The 14,417-nt window shown below is 33.3% G+C and overlaps 1 protein-coding gene and 1 long non-coding RNA gene across 2 annotated transcripts; both read right to left on the bottom strand.

Annotated features, from left to right (window-relative positions):
• Positions 1 to 376: 376 nt before the first annotated feature.
• Positions 377 to 1,539, bottom strand: LOC146746042 (uncharacterized). The gene is made up of 2 exons (XR_014929441.1): positions 1,452 to 1,539; positions 377 to 1,208 (listed from the first exon to the last, which is right to left on the bottom strand). It is a non-coding gene; the product is annotated as an uncharacterized LOC146746042 (long non-coding RNA).
• Positions 1,540 to 3,096: 1,557 nt separating this feature from the next.
• Positions 3,097 to 12,608, bottom strand: LOC102807349 (B-cell receptor CD22-like). The gene is made up of 9 exons (XM_085498914.1): positions 12,569 to 12,608; positions 10,926 to 11,240; positions 7,233 to 7,520; positions 6,849 to 7,127; positions 6,140 to 6,406; positions 5,783 to 6,043; positions 4,430 to 4,717; positions 3,803 to 4,102; positions 3,097 to 3,419 (listed from the first exon to the last, which is right to left on the bottom strand). Exons 1-9 carry the CDS (start codon positions 12,606 to 12,608, stop codon positions 3,097 to 3,099), a joined length of 2,361 nt encoding a protein of 786 aa, XP_085355040.1.
• Between the last annotated feature and the right edge of the window lie 1,809 nt (positions 12,609 to 14,417).

The following is a 14,417-nucleotide window of genomic DNA, read 5'->3' as shown; positions in this document are numbered from 1 at the left end:
CAATTAATTATATTACAAAACACTTATACAGCAAATCATAACCTCTCGTTTGAAAATTTGAATCCACATTTATGCAATCCAAAATGAGTGAGTGTGATGATTCATTTGTAAAGATACTGAAAGTATTCTTATTGCGTGCTCCATATTAATATTCTTTCCCGAAGGACAGATATATGTCACAGGTGTGCAATATTTCGACAAAAGTGTCACTTTTTGAGACAATTACAAACTTCTAGCGAGTAACATTATCATTATATAGGCCCATCAAACGAAAAAAAGGTGGATTCTAAATCTGGAAATTACTTTTCCAATGTGGGAATCAACCAGTTTGTTTGAAAGCAGTTCGACGACAATTACTAAACAGAAGCAACCAATACACGAGGAAGCAACAACAACGTTTATTACATAAATACAACAAGTCTTCTAATAAATTATACTATACACAAAATATATAGGTAAAAATGACCTTCATTAAGTGGCGGGAGAACTTAATCTTCATTGCGACTAGTTCAATAATAGCACTAATGACTGATCTAAATTAACGAGTACTGATTAGTTAATTGGACGCCTTGTCGTATCTCAAATTGACTTCGAACTCGGTAGATCAATAAATATTGTGTTACATATCTATGATCGCTCACTGTGTACATTAATCTAGTATGCACAGTTCAAAAGCACACATGATTAACCAAGCAAAGTTCATAAGATTCAAACCATTGTAAGTATGTCATTTCATACTATTTCTAGTCATTAATTGCCAGTCACTAACATTTTCTAACCTGTATTTAGAATTACTACCATTTTAGTCAATACAATTACATGTAATGTTCGTGTCATTAAAATGATCTTGATTAATGTAATGCAATTTCATCAATATAATATTCGTAGCCTTTAACTAGACCGTGTACGTTATCTGGTAAATTACGTAATCAATAAGCCACGACTAGCTCACTTTTTTTCGATTAATATTTTGGATAAAAACCTCAGACACTAAAATACTAGTAATCTACGTATATATTTCTGCGTAAATAAGAATGTTTATTGATATGTTTATTTTTACCAGTCGAAAAATACACACAATGCTGTCTTGAAGAACAGTTTTGAGTGAAGTTAGTATGGTTCTTGAGAGTAAATCATAATGTCAAGCTGTTAAATTAGAGCGTAGTTTATAGCAATATAGCATACTGCATTAATGTCTATAGTGATTCCTGAAATAGAACAAACACAATAAATAGACTATGAATGAACATTTGTGTACACTTTAATATTAACGCACATATATTTATTCTCTTTCGCTGCTCAATCACGGTAGCATGACACGTTTAGAGTCACAACTGTTAGGTAATTGATGCAACCATGACATTTTGAAAAATAGACAAACGATATACGTATAGATTCGATCACACTTGACTTTTCTGCTAGTAAATGGCTAATACATATTTTAAACTCACCTTTGTTTCCTTTGATCGGGGTATTTCGTAAACTGGTTCAGCTTCTCTCGTCATTGGTGAAAGTGCTGTGTAATTACTGTCTTCTGCATTAGACTGCACATAGGAGGTCATTGACATACATTTATACTAGTGGATGTTCACAATTAATTGCCACAATCTATATAATTGACCATGATAGGTGATAATGTAGAGAAAGTTATTAATTAATGTAATTATAATTGTGTATACTCACCTTATATGGAATTGGCAATGGCGTTTCATATGTGTGTGTCTTATCCCCTATCACGTTAGAGAGTGCTGTACACTCCCGGGTACTATCTGTTGTCTGGGAAATTGAGAACAAAATTTATTTAAACAAAAAAATGTATATTGTGTTATTTCATGATATACAATATAGTTGATAAATGCACAATTATAAGTATGTAAAGTTTTAACACGTTTTACAATCTTGGTCATTACCTTTGTTATTCGTTTATGCAAGACAAATGCAATAGCGCTAGCAGTTACAGCACCGATGACAAGAGAAACAATTACTCCTGCAATTACACCAGCTCTGCTCGAAGAGCATTTAGGATCTGTGTTATAAAAAGGTACATAGTTGGCAAATGTTTTAACATCAGCAATTAATTAATTTTGTTTATTTGCTTATTATCATTTTTCTATTAATTCTTATTAAGCGAACTCAATATCGTAGCAATCACATGGATTTGCACCATTGAATGGAATATTAAACGTGGATGAATGGAATTACTGTCAAACTCGAAATATGTATTATATTGCATCTGACCATAAAGTAGGAAACATCCCAGACAAATATAAATGTGTTAAAACAATATTGATAACGATATTACGCAATGGTTAATACCTGTGTAAGGAACCATAACCTGTGCTTCGAATGTACGTTCATCGCATTTACCCATTTCTGTACAATATGTCATTCTATATTCAGCATACTCGTCATCTATTGTATACGCTAATGTATCTCTGTCAATACACGATTCAAGTACATCCCAGTTATGATCTGCCAATTGCTTTTCTATTTTCACACATTGGTATTTTGTGTCTTCGTGACGTGTCCAACTAATTATACCCGTATGATGATTTATAGTAAGTAGCGGCAGAGCTGCGGAAATAAACATTTGTAGTTAGTTATTTTCGGTATATGATGTTGATGTTGTTATGGAGACACATATTGTATTGTAACAGTACAGACTGTATGCTCACCACTTTCATTTCATTGTGAAAACTAAAATGAGATGTCATATTCTCCATTTTTTGTCCCGGCAACAGAATGATCACATGGCACAATTCGAATTCATTTCAAGTAATTAAAAAAAAACAGAATTTGTTCTTTAACTATCCGTATTTCGAAAGACCAAGCCGAGCGGTTTTGTATTGTCTCTGTGTGACACAGAAACATCTTAAATATATTAGGAGATTACGTAATTGCGTACACTTTGAAAAGTTGATGAGTGGCGAGTGGCCGTGAAGTACACAAGCAATAAGATCAAGAACATATAGCATTATACCTTTATGAAATGTTGCATATCGTCACAATTATACGTAGTTTCAAATGGAATGAGCGAGCGACACAACATATAACATATACTACCATGATATTGATAAAGGAATGTGTTTAAATACGTCAAAAATACACCGACTTACAGTAAGTGTTGAAGACATATATCCTAGACATAACTTTGAATTCATTGTCAGATTTCAACTTTACTCGGAATTCAAAGGTGGTAGACGGTTCTAAGTCATGAACTACAAAAGTTGTGTTTGTTGTCCCCCGTCCATTTGATGGCCAATGTAGAAACGATGCATTCAATTGTGAGCGGTATTCTATATAATATACATTAGGTTCTTTGCCCGAAACGCCATGGACGAACATCGGTATCAGATTAATTGTTAAGCTATCATAGGAGCGATCAATTAGATCAATATTTACTTGTGTCCTTGGTATGTCTGTCAAGCAAAAAGATGTACATGAAGATAAAATAAACAAATTTAATAGATCAATTTATCTTTCAATACATTTTATAGTTTCATTACATATGTATGGTGTTCAGACACTGAATATGCCGCATGGGACCACATCAGCTATCATTCCATACTAAATATTTCGCACATACTTTGTAGTATCATAATAAAGAAAAAAACTATCGTGGCATACAGCAGAGTAACGTAACAGGGGTCTGTTGCAAATAATTATACCACTCGTAACTAGATTGTGCCAGCCATAGGGTTGATATAACATGAATTTGAAGGGCGTTAGGAGTTAATAGGAAATAAGGACAATCACGCTGATAGCATTTTTGAAAAATAAGCCCATAAATTATGATACTTACTTGTTCCATTGAGTGTAATAAGATGGCTATCAGATTCTAATCTATTAACACTTGTACAGTTATACACACCATAGTCAGACTCTGGTAATACATTAAATATCCATAATGTACTACGTTTAATATTGTGATCTACGAATTCTATGATAAGTATTCTATCAGTGCTATTGTCGATTTCATATTCATTATTATTATACCATGTTATGTCAGCAATTGGCAAAGCATCAACTTCACACACAATAGTTGCAGTATCACCTTTACTGGCGCCTGATTTACTGATTTCTTTGTTGATTCGTGGAGAATCTGTTAGATGTACAAGTACCAGAAAACACCAATATAATACAGAAATTATACAATTCATAGTTTGAAGAATTGTTTTGTTTTTCAGAACATGTTACATAACAATTGACGCATATTCTATTTTAAAGATTTTAAAGAAAAGGACAATGTAAACAACATAATGATCTATAAATAGCTTTGCCACTGTATCAATTTTTCGTTTTCTAAATATTCAACTTTTCATCATTATTATGTAGTTCACATCTTGGTTTTTTTAGCAAAAGATAATGACTGTATGTTACATCATAACCGCAAATGTGACATGAAAAAAATGTTCGTGATTATACTCACAATACACAATTATGCTAGTAGTATCTGATGAAATGGATTCTGTATCATCATAGTATTTAACAGTAGTTGTACATATATAAGTACCAGCATCTGAAGGTTCAATATTATAGACCTGTAAAGTATCAGTCACTTCTGATAGTGTTATTATATTGCCTTGATTATCAGTACGATTCCAGGTATATTTAAATGGAGAAGGAACACCAAAATCTGTACAAATTAACTCCAAATCATAACCTTCATCTATAGTGTTGTCACCAAGTGTAATCTCTATGGTTACTGTGGATTTATCTGGAAAATAATTACACTCGCATTTAGACTCCTCTTACAAGATTAGAAAACATTTCATAATAAACTAAGAACAAAATGGTAGTTTCATCGTATGTGTAATGTATTGTTATTGATTTGTCTCGTAAATGCTGAAGACAAGAACCAAGTGTGTTATAGATATGGGTGCAGAACAACATTCATTCAAACAAGCGACCACGTGTCAATATAGATCCCTAAAATTGATAATGTAAAGTATAAATATTAGCATTTGCCATGGTGTTAGTTTTCCCAATGCACTTGCCAAATCATTATGACGGTCGTTTACAAGTATATGGTTGATGCCATGGCACTTGCATTTGTTGTCTCCAAGAGGTCTATCTACCTACATAGCAAGTATCAAAGCAGTTGATTTAATAGTTTTCAGGAATTAGATTTGTTGAGGGCCAACAGATGGACGGACATACAATGTCCAATCACATTAATACATCATAGCTTGACACTAGTTTTTTGAACCTTATTACAAAACAAAGTGACATGCATCATATAGTATATATATAATCTTCATGTTTGAAAGAAATACTTTTTTCTGCTGAATTCTAAGCACTAAAATAGTACTCATTCTGCCATTTAAAAAAACAATCACAAATCGAAATCACCTACTTCTGTATCCAATGATGTAAGATGTATATGTGTGAAGTTTGTGCGTGATCATTTACAACATATCACAGATATTGCCACAAGTGTTGGCATTCTATAGAAGAGAGATGTGCATCAATGTATCCTAATACGCAATATATATATCTAATGTACCAAGTTTGAACAATATTCGACATTGCAGAGATATTGTCCAGTATGAAAGAAATGCACATTTTAGAAGCCTTCAGTTATCTTGAATCAGAGCGTGGAACAAATGCATGTGTGTGTAAAATGTCTTCTAAGATGTATAATTTAGGTTTGATTTTTTTCTATTGGTAAGCAATTTCAAGTTTTGAGTATAATTTTTGAGTTGCTTCTAAGATATGAACGATTTCACACCCAACTTAAATGTAAAAATTCGCTTTTTAAACATATCAAGTATTAAATTACATTGTATTATTAGTTGAGTTGTTGCAGTTCCCGTCCCTCTCTGTAAATTCCAGTATGTATTCTTTACAGTGCAGATATATTCTCCAGCATCATTCTTTGTGACGTCATCAATACTAAAATGACTATTATCAACAACTCCATAGGGTCCACTCCATTGATAATCATCAGCGGCAGGGTTGCCATCATTTGATATACATTGTATGTTAACAGTATCACCCTCTTTCTTTGTAATCATATATGGTACAGTGACTGCCGGAGGATCTGCCAATGGAAATAGCTGAATTAATTAAATAATAATAGATTACTATCAATTGAAAACGTGTGCCATAAAATGTGAGAATGGTACTTTGAACTTACACTGTACATCAACTGTAACTGTGTTTGATCCACTACCCAATGTGTTGTCCCAAAATGTATTCATTGCTGTACATGTATAAACACCAGACTGTGTTCTTCTGATATCACTCCTACGTAATGTACCACTATTGTGTATACTTCCAGTGGGAGTTGTCCATTCAATGGAATTACTAGATGGATTTGATAAAGCACTGCACTCTGCATTATATGTACTGTGTTCTATTACTTTACCATTATTAGTATTTTGTAGAATAACAACTGGTGCATCTGAAAACAGAAAACTAGATCTTATTTTAACATACTGTCTACAGTGTACGTAAACATATTATGAAAACATGAAACAATTGATATTAAAAATATTTCAAATCAGTTATAAAAAAGAAAATAAATTCTTTGGTAATGCCCATAATGTGGGAAATGTCCACATTTCCACAGGAAAAAGATTGATGTTGAACTTTAGTAACAAATTTAAAAGTATACACTTTTGCATATTTTTAAAGCATGGAAAAGCACAATTTATTGATTGTAATCAAATGACACATAAATAAATCAAGGTAATAGCAGTAGTAGTAATGCATTTTACATAATATTTACAACAACATTGTACATCAACATATAACTGTGTTGTTCCTATACTGCCATCAAAAAATGTGTTCCTAGCCTTATATGTATAACTACCATGACAACATTTCCACACAACTGTACTTACATTGTACATCAACATTTAGCTGTGTTGTTCCTATACCTCGACTGTCATCATAAAATGTATTCCTAGCTGTACATGTATAACTACCATGACTTGATCGCTTTATATCCGATAATGATATCATATTCTCATTTGCAGTAAACCCACCGGGACCACTCCACGAGTAACTGTCAACATCTGGATGACTCTCATCAACAACACATGTAGCAACAAAGTCATCATTTTCCTTTATCTGCCCTTGATTATTACCACTTTGAATACTGACACTGATAACAGGGTCATCTAGAAATAATTGAAAAGAAACATTGTATCATTTAGATGAAAAAGAAACGCTTGTCAAATGATATAAACATATTGCTGAATTCATTTACAACAATAATTACTTACATTCAACATCAAATTGTATTACAGACTGACAGGATATATCATTGGTTAGTGTACTGTGTTGTAAACTGCATTTATATAACTTCCCGTCATCTTCTCTTTCTATTGCAGTATTCCACTGTATTGTAGTTTGACTTGTTGTTCCTGTATATTGTACAACCCCATCTCGTAACCATACCAACACAGCTGGGGGTACACCTTGATTTGCAGAACATTGTAATGATACAGTATCACCATGTATAACTTTATTGCCTCCAACACTTCCAGTCACAGAGCAACTTGGTACCGTATCTGAAATAGTAATTTATTTACGAGAGGCTATAAACAGTAAACAATGGAATGCTATTTATTCCAGAGAATTTTTATTTATATACGCTACTGAATACCCAAACGTACTGTGAAATATGCATTAAATATATGTTTATATTGTGTTGCAGATTTATTTCAATTTTTGCTACGTTTTTTTTCCTTTTGCAATGAGTGAGAAATTGCCAATAGTTTATACAAATCATATAATACGGGTACAGTTCTGTTTCATTGCATTCACGCCAATTATATTACAATATCTAGTATTTTTGAGATATTATTGTAGTACATTTTCAGGGGTGACACACGTCGTTATTTGCTTTGTATATTTCGTTCTCAAAGTCCAGGTCTTAAAATGCAACCAATGAACTTACACGTTGGTGGGAGGGCGCTTGAAAAACTCAGCAGCATGTTTAGTATATTTCAACAAGCTTGCAGTAAAACACTTTATATTTTAATTAAGTATATTATACTTAGGTTAATATTTATATTTGAATAAAATACTCTTTCGACACACTCATACAGTATAGCAACTGTATTATATTTGGTAGCGATAGAAGGCTCACAAAAAGATATTACATTTATTAAACAATATCGTGACGCGTGTTATGTATATAAATTTATAAGTCCTATTGCAAAATTTCTTAGAGCCAAATCATCTCAATATTTTATTATTTATGCTAAATACTCATTGCCATGTTATTTCCCCGATGGCAAATGAACTGCATGCTACATTCCACGGGGCACCTAAAACAGCTCATGGTTTGTATTTATTATCTGTTAACTTATATACAAAACAGCAGGGAATGTTAGCATGTTAGTCACAACATTTCATAATAGTAATAATCATATATAGCAGAGATCATAATCGTGACATCAAACATTTTGTTATATTGTGTGAACTTGCTGTCCCAATCATATTCTGCTATCCTATCTAATTTGACAACCCGTTATGTAATATAGCAAGAAACAACATGTCCAATGGTTTTCCATCCCATATACACACACGATAAAAGAAGAATTTGAAAGTAAATACTAGTTTAATATTTACGTTGACTATTTCAAAAGTAAGTGTGATGTCAATAAAATTATGTTTATTATAAAATCATAGAATATTAAATTCGTATAACACATTTAAGTTATAAACAATGCAAGTTATATTATATGATAGATAGAGTAAGATCAGAATGTATGTAACTGTGGTGCGCTAATGTGCACGCTTTGATTAAACTATTCGCGTATGCAGAGCGTCGCTTATAGACATAAATTACTTCTCGTACCACTCTTCTCCACTGATTCAAGCGTCGATGTAAAGCGTTGAATAACCCGTAAGTCGCATGTCCAATGTATGTCGCTCACGTATAGTGAATCTTATTGATTTTGGTATCATTAGGTGAGTGTATAAAACCATATTGACTTGGTTAAATGAGTCGTTATGTTAGTTCATAAGTTTGTTTTAGTTAGACAATAGTGAGTCAGGAATCTCAAGTCAGTCTATAGGATATGTTTAACTACCACTGCCTGATTTGAATAAGAAATGTATTCGAATACAAAGTTATATTTAAATGTGATTATTTGTTATGTTTCAAAATAAAAACAAACAAACATATATTTAACAGTTAATTAACAGTTTCAACTGTTCTGGTCGCGTTTCGTAACGCAGCAGTGTCTCGTGTGACTTCATTTTTAGCTCTACGATATTTATCAGGTCAATATCCTGATTTTGAGAATCTCGTAAACTGTCATCGATATGTTATGAAACTAGGCAATTCCAACAGCAGAGCATACCGGCGATGTAGTCATCGACCAACCCAAATTATTAAAATTACTATAAATATCATTAATTATGTACCGTAAAATGTATCATACTCCATGACGGTATATCGCCCTCTGTGTTCATAATGATCAGCAGATTGTTTGGTTGCAAATTATTTTTAGTAATTCCGCTTTCTGTACAAGTTGTGGAGATATATTTTTGCCAAGCAGTTCAACGCTTTATTGCCCTTTATATACTTTCTCTAATTAGTATATGTTACGATTCATATGTAGTGTTCTGTAGTATCTCAACTAAGTACATTGTGATGTTCGATTCGTTTGTTGCTACTCAATTTTATCATGTAAAACTTTAATATATCACTGTTTGGCTCAGCTGCAGTAATAATCTGTGACATTCGATAATACACGCAATAATAACAATGGCACAAAACGAATACAAAACAAGCGCGTATTTTAAACGTGTTTTTTTTCTGTGTTTCGCGCATTGCATCACTAAAAAAAAATTCCCGGGAAAAAGTAGCAATTATATAGACATGGGCTGTACGAATTGTATTTCAAACATTACTGTTATGTTTTGAGGTTTAATATATTGGTCAACCAATGTACCGTACAATTTGACGGGTTGATGTGTTCCAGTGACATGCGAAAAAGAACAACATAAGTTCAAACATCGAAAAGACGTCGAAAACTACATTTGTACAATTTTATTCGGTGAAAAAACACAATACACGGACGCAACATCTAAGATGGCTGAACAGGCGGTTCATAGCATTTTCTTTACCATTGTGTTCAGTACACCGCGCGTAGTGTGGTTTGTACTTTACTACGCAAAACCCCGGAAATTCGAAAGTCACGTGCTTAGTGACGAATTAAGCCGGCGCGCTGTATTCGAGGTAATGAGAATTCTGCGGCTTACCGATTTTATTTTCCATGCTATAAGACGTGAAATTACAAAGCTATAAAGGTCAGTTTCGCGATTACCGTGATGATAAGTTGCATAAGATAAGATTCGTGAAGATAGTGTTCAGCAGTGCTCAATATTATTGATATTTGTGTAGCACTAATACTGTTCCTAGTGTTATTTCAGTAATTGTGATAGTTTCGTTATTGTATTGTTTTAACCGGATGTTGCCAACAACTATTTATATCAAACATACATTATGTAAATACAATATACAATATTCAGGTATTATCCAAAACAGTGACGTGATTTTATGGTTGTTGCATTATTTATATTTTGTCGGGCTCAGACGTACCCACAACGAACGAAAACAGGCAAATGAGAAATCATCACTCTTATCTTAGGAAGGCGACAACAAAGGCATGCCGGGCACCATTGCTTTTTGTTGTGTGTGTGTGGGGGAGGGGGCGGGGGTAATTTCGCAACAATATGTTTTAAATCATGGTTATAATTTTATAATTTTGGACATTCTGACCAACATCATAGGCACATAATTATATCCCAATCCAAAAGTCTATACGTTTCGGAAAATTATTTTTTCGAACACTATTACTAAGTGTTAATATTTTCTCCGTATTATAAAACTACCAGCTGACTGACAAATGCGCATGTGCAGGTCAAATTTCTCCTTTTCCCTCTAAATAAAATCTTACCTATAACTGTCAATGATGCCTGTATATATGGTGGATCTGCATTAAAGAGTTGACACTGATATGTATGTGAATCACTGACTTGAACATTTGGTATTTGTAGGAAGTATTCTCCACTAGATTGGTCTCCTACTATCTGGTACGGATTCAATACTGATGTTCCATCTGATAACTGCATGTCACTGCCACCAGGTACCACTCTATACCACTTAGGTTGTCTACTTGATACTGTACATTTCATCACCACTGTCTCTCCGACAGACGCCCATGTATCCTCAGGACCAATCAGGATATTAGGAGATTGTGCTGCTGCTAATGCTAAAATGAATTGGTTTCATTATTACCATTTTATTACATGCCGTTGTAGTTTTAAGTTATGGCAAATTAAAATTATAGCAAAACATATTAAAAAACATTGTGGATTGAAATTATAGAACGGTAGTATAATAAAAATGCTACTCAGTAGTAATGTAATACTTTAGTATCAATAAATCATATCATTGATACTTTAAATTATGTCATGATAAAAAAACCACACGTCACTGTGTATTGAAGTGACATCATGATATAATTAAGGAATAAACCCCGTCCTCCAGAGACGAGTATACATAGAGATTTGGAACAGTTTCACGGTATATACACATGGGCGATAGCGGTTGTGTTTATATAGTGAACAGTTCAGATGCGAGTCATATACTCTGCCCCTTGTGTGGTTATTCATATTACAGTAAAGATATACGAATTATATTTTGTTCACTTCCTATACTAAAAAGTGTATTATTTTTGGCTGGACATTTCTTTATTTTAACTGTGGCGGCGCAACTAATACAATACTTTCGTATAAGATATTCAAGGTAATATGTAGAGGTAGTATGCTGTAATATTATAGGTTGAAAATTCAAGATTAGCCACAATGATCAGAACAGTTACCAGTGTCACTATCACCAAAATAAATGAACACAAAATAAACACTCAGGCAATTGGTAACAAGAATCAAAACATCAATCAAATATCACAAATCAATCAAATATTTAAAAATATTTTTAAAATACTAGATTAATGGTAGTTTGAAAATTCAACAACATTCTACACATGCAACCAAGTAATTTGATATGTAACATTTTGATATTTGATTCTCATTGGTATTTTAATGCAATATAACAGATATTTAATACAATCTTAAATATTACAATTTGCATCCATATTTAATGTTGTATTCTACATTAAAATCCGTAGTTTAAAATATATAGTTATAAACTCGGATTAGTTTGGGGTTGTAAGTGTTGTGGTGTGCGTGGTAGTCCCGCGACACGTCAGTTTGCTCGAAACTCGTATTCGGTTTCCAAAATCACGCATCTTAGAGAAAATTCTATATTGCAAATCCAGTGGATCTGGCCAGTGATGATTAATGGTAGCGTAGAACAATTGGGTAAGTTATTATAGGAAGGGTTGTTGAACAGTAATTATGAGAATACATATACACAATTATGTGTACGTATCGAGACAATTCTTAAGCTACACAATTGGTGTTCCTACTTGTTTAATTGTATTGGCTACGCTTATGCTGGATGTAAAAAGGAGTATATCGAAAGCACACAAATCGCAATCACTAAGATCAAAATTATGTAAAGAATACGGCAACTTACTTGAAACAACAACCAGGAAGGCTACACGAGATATAAACATCATTGATCGCTGAAAGTATCGGTGAATTTGTATTTCCGGGTTCATAACCCTTGACCTTGTCACTGGCTTTACGAGTCGCCGTCCATACTCAATCGACGTACACCAACTTGGCAGACAAAATATTCTGTGTTTCCTCAACACGTTGTACTGTCACAAACGATTTGACATCTTTACAGATAGTTTTGGTAACAAATATACAGGTGATTTCTTTTATTTAAAAAAATGTTTTATCAAAAAGGTATAAATTTTGTTTACGTCAATCAAGTCTCTCAAGTGACTTTTGCTAATGCAAAATCGTCTCAGCAGCCTACATTTACGAGATCTCAGATGTTTATACTTATTTTTTACTGGCAAACTGACTGACAGTGGGAGTGGCCGATCGTTGACTATGTTGCAATTTATGTGATTTATTGCATTAGTGAAAGACAAGCCATGGTGTTTCTGGCCACACTTCTCCTGTGTAATATTAAAACCAGCTAACCAAACCATGCAGGTTGTGTCCTCTGCTAAGCGAGCGTCCATTGAATGTTTTACCATGATGCTGTGGGTTCGAAACCTTTCCTTGAGCCTTGTGGGCAGTCATTTGTTTTTCTCTCAATAATTGTGGAACTCTATCACCTCGTCAATTCCAGACGTTGCACCTTGACTAAAACTGCTCATTGCTAACTAAGGTGTAAAGTCTGATTTACAATACCGGTTTACTAAATATGTTAAAGTTATGTAGCTAAGACAATGCGGGTTTACAAAATATGGTACAGCAATATAAATGCAACTGTAGAAATTACACTCTGCATATTAATACAAGGTTGCTTGTTTAAAATGTGCTTAAAAGAGTCACGTGTGGAGAATTTACTAAACTAATTAACGAAAGTAATGTCTTACATAATCATTTATCTATGGCTATGAGTTACAGATACATTCTTATTTATACACTATGCTATCATTGCATATGGTGAACAACGACGTTTTACACATATCCATGTCATATATAAATGAGCGTGTCTGTGTGTAATTTTTTGATTAGAAACGCCAATCTACACCTTCTAACTTAGAGAGCTCAACAACCATTGAATACCATGGAATGCGCTACTCAGTACAGGTCAACACAGGGGTCAATTGTGTGTGAAGTAAAGACTGGCAACTTAGGTGAATGTCCTCAATATCTTTGATATGCAGATTAGATTTCCACAATTCAGACACTCAGTGAGCAAAATTGGCAATACTGCCGCCACAGTGTTCTTGAGTAAATGCTTCATTGCACTTTGACCTCAATTTATGACTTCAGCATTTCATGTTTACCTTGCATACATAATTTCATGTATGCACTCGAGAGTGTGAAACACTGCTTCATTTAAACAAATGTAATTTTCCTAAAATCTGTTTTTTACTGGTGGTTTACAATTAGCATGAGAACAAACAAATATGTGTAGATTTACAAAAATAATTAAATAAACGACCAGAACCGTATATTATGTATTTATGGCTATTCCTATCGTTGTGCATGGTAAATAACGAAATTTCACACAAAATTACGACAAATATAAATGAGTGTAAACATTACATGGTTAAAATTGTGTCTGTGTGTCATTCTTTTGAATAGAAACGCTACATCAACCGCTCAAAAATCCATTGAATACCATGGAATGCGGTACACAATACAGGTCAACACAAAGGTCAATCGTGTTTGAAGTAAAGACTGGCAACTTAGGTTGATGTTCTCGATACCTTTGATATGCAGATTAGATTTCTACAATTCAGACACTGTGTGAACAAAATCGTCATTACTGCCACCACGTTGTAATTTATGTG

This window comes from Saccoglossus kowalevskii, chromosome 5 (assembly GCF_978046115.1).
Source record: "Saccoglossus kowalevskii chromosome 5, keSacKowa6.1, whole genome shotgun sequence".
Lineage (NCBI taxonomy): Eukaryota > Metazoa > Hemichordata > Enteropneusta > Harrimaniidae > Saccoglossus > Saccoglossus kowalevskii.
This window is presented reverse-complemented; position numbering and strand designations above follow the sequence as displayed.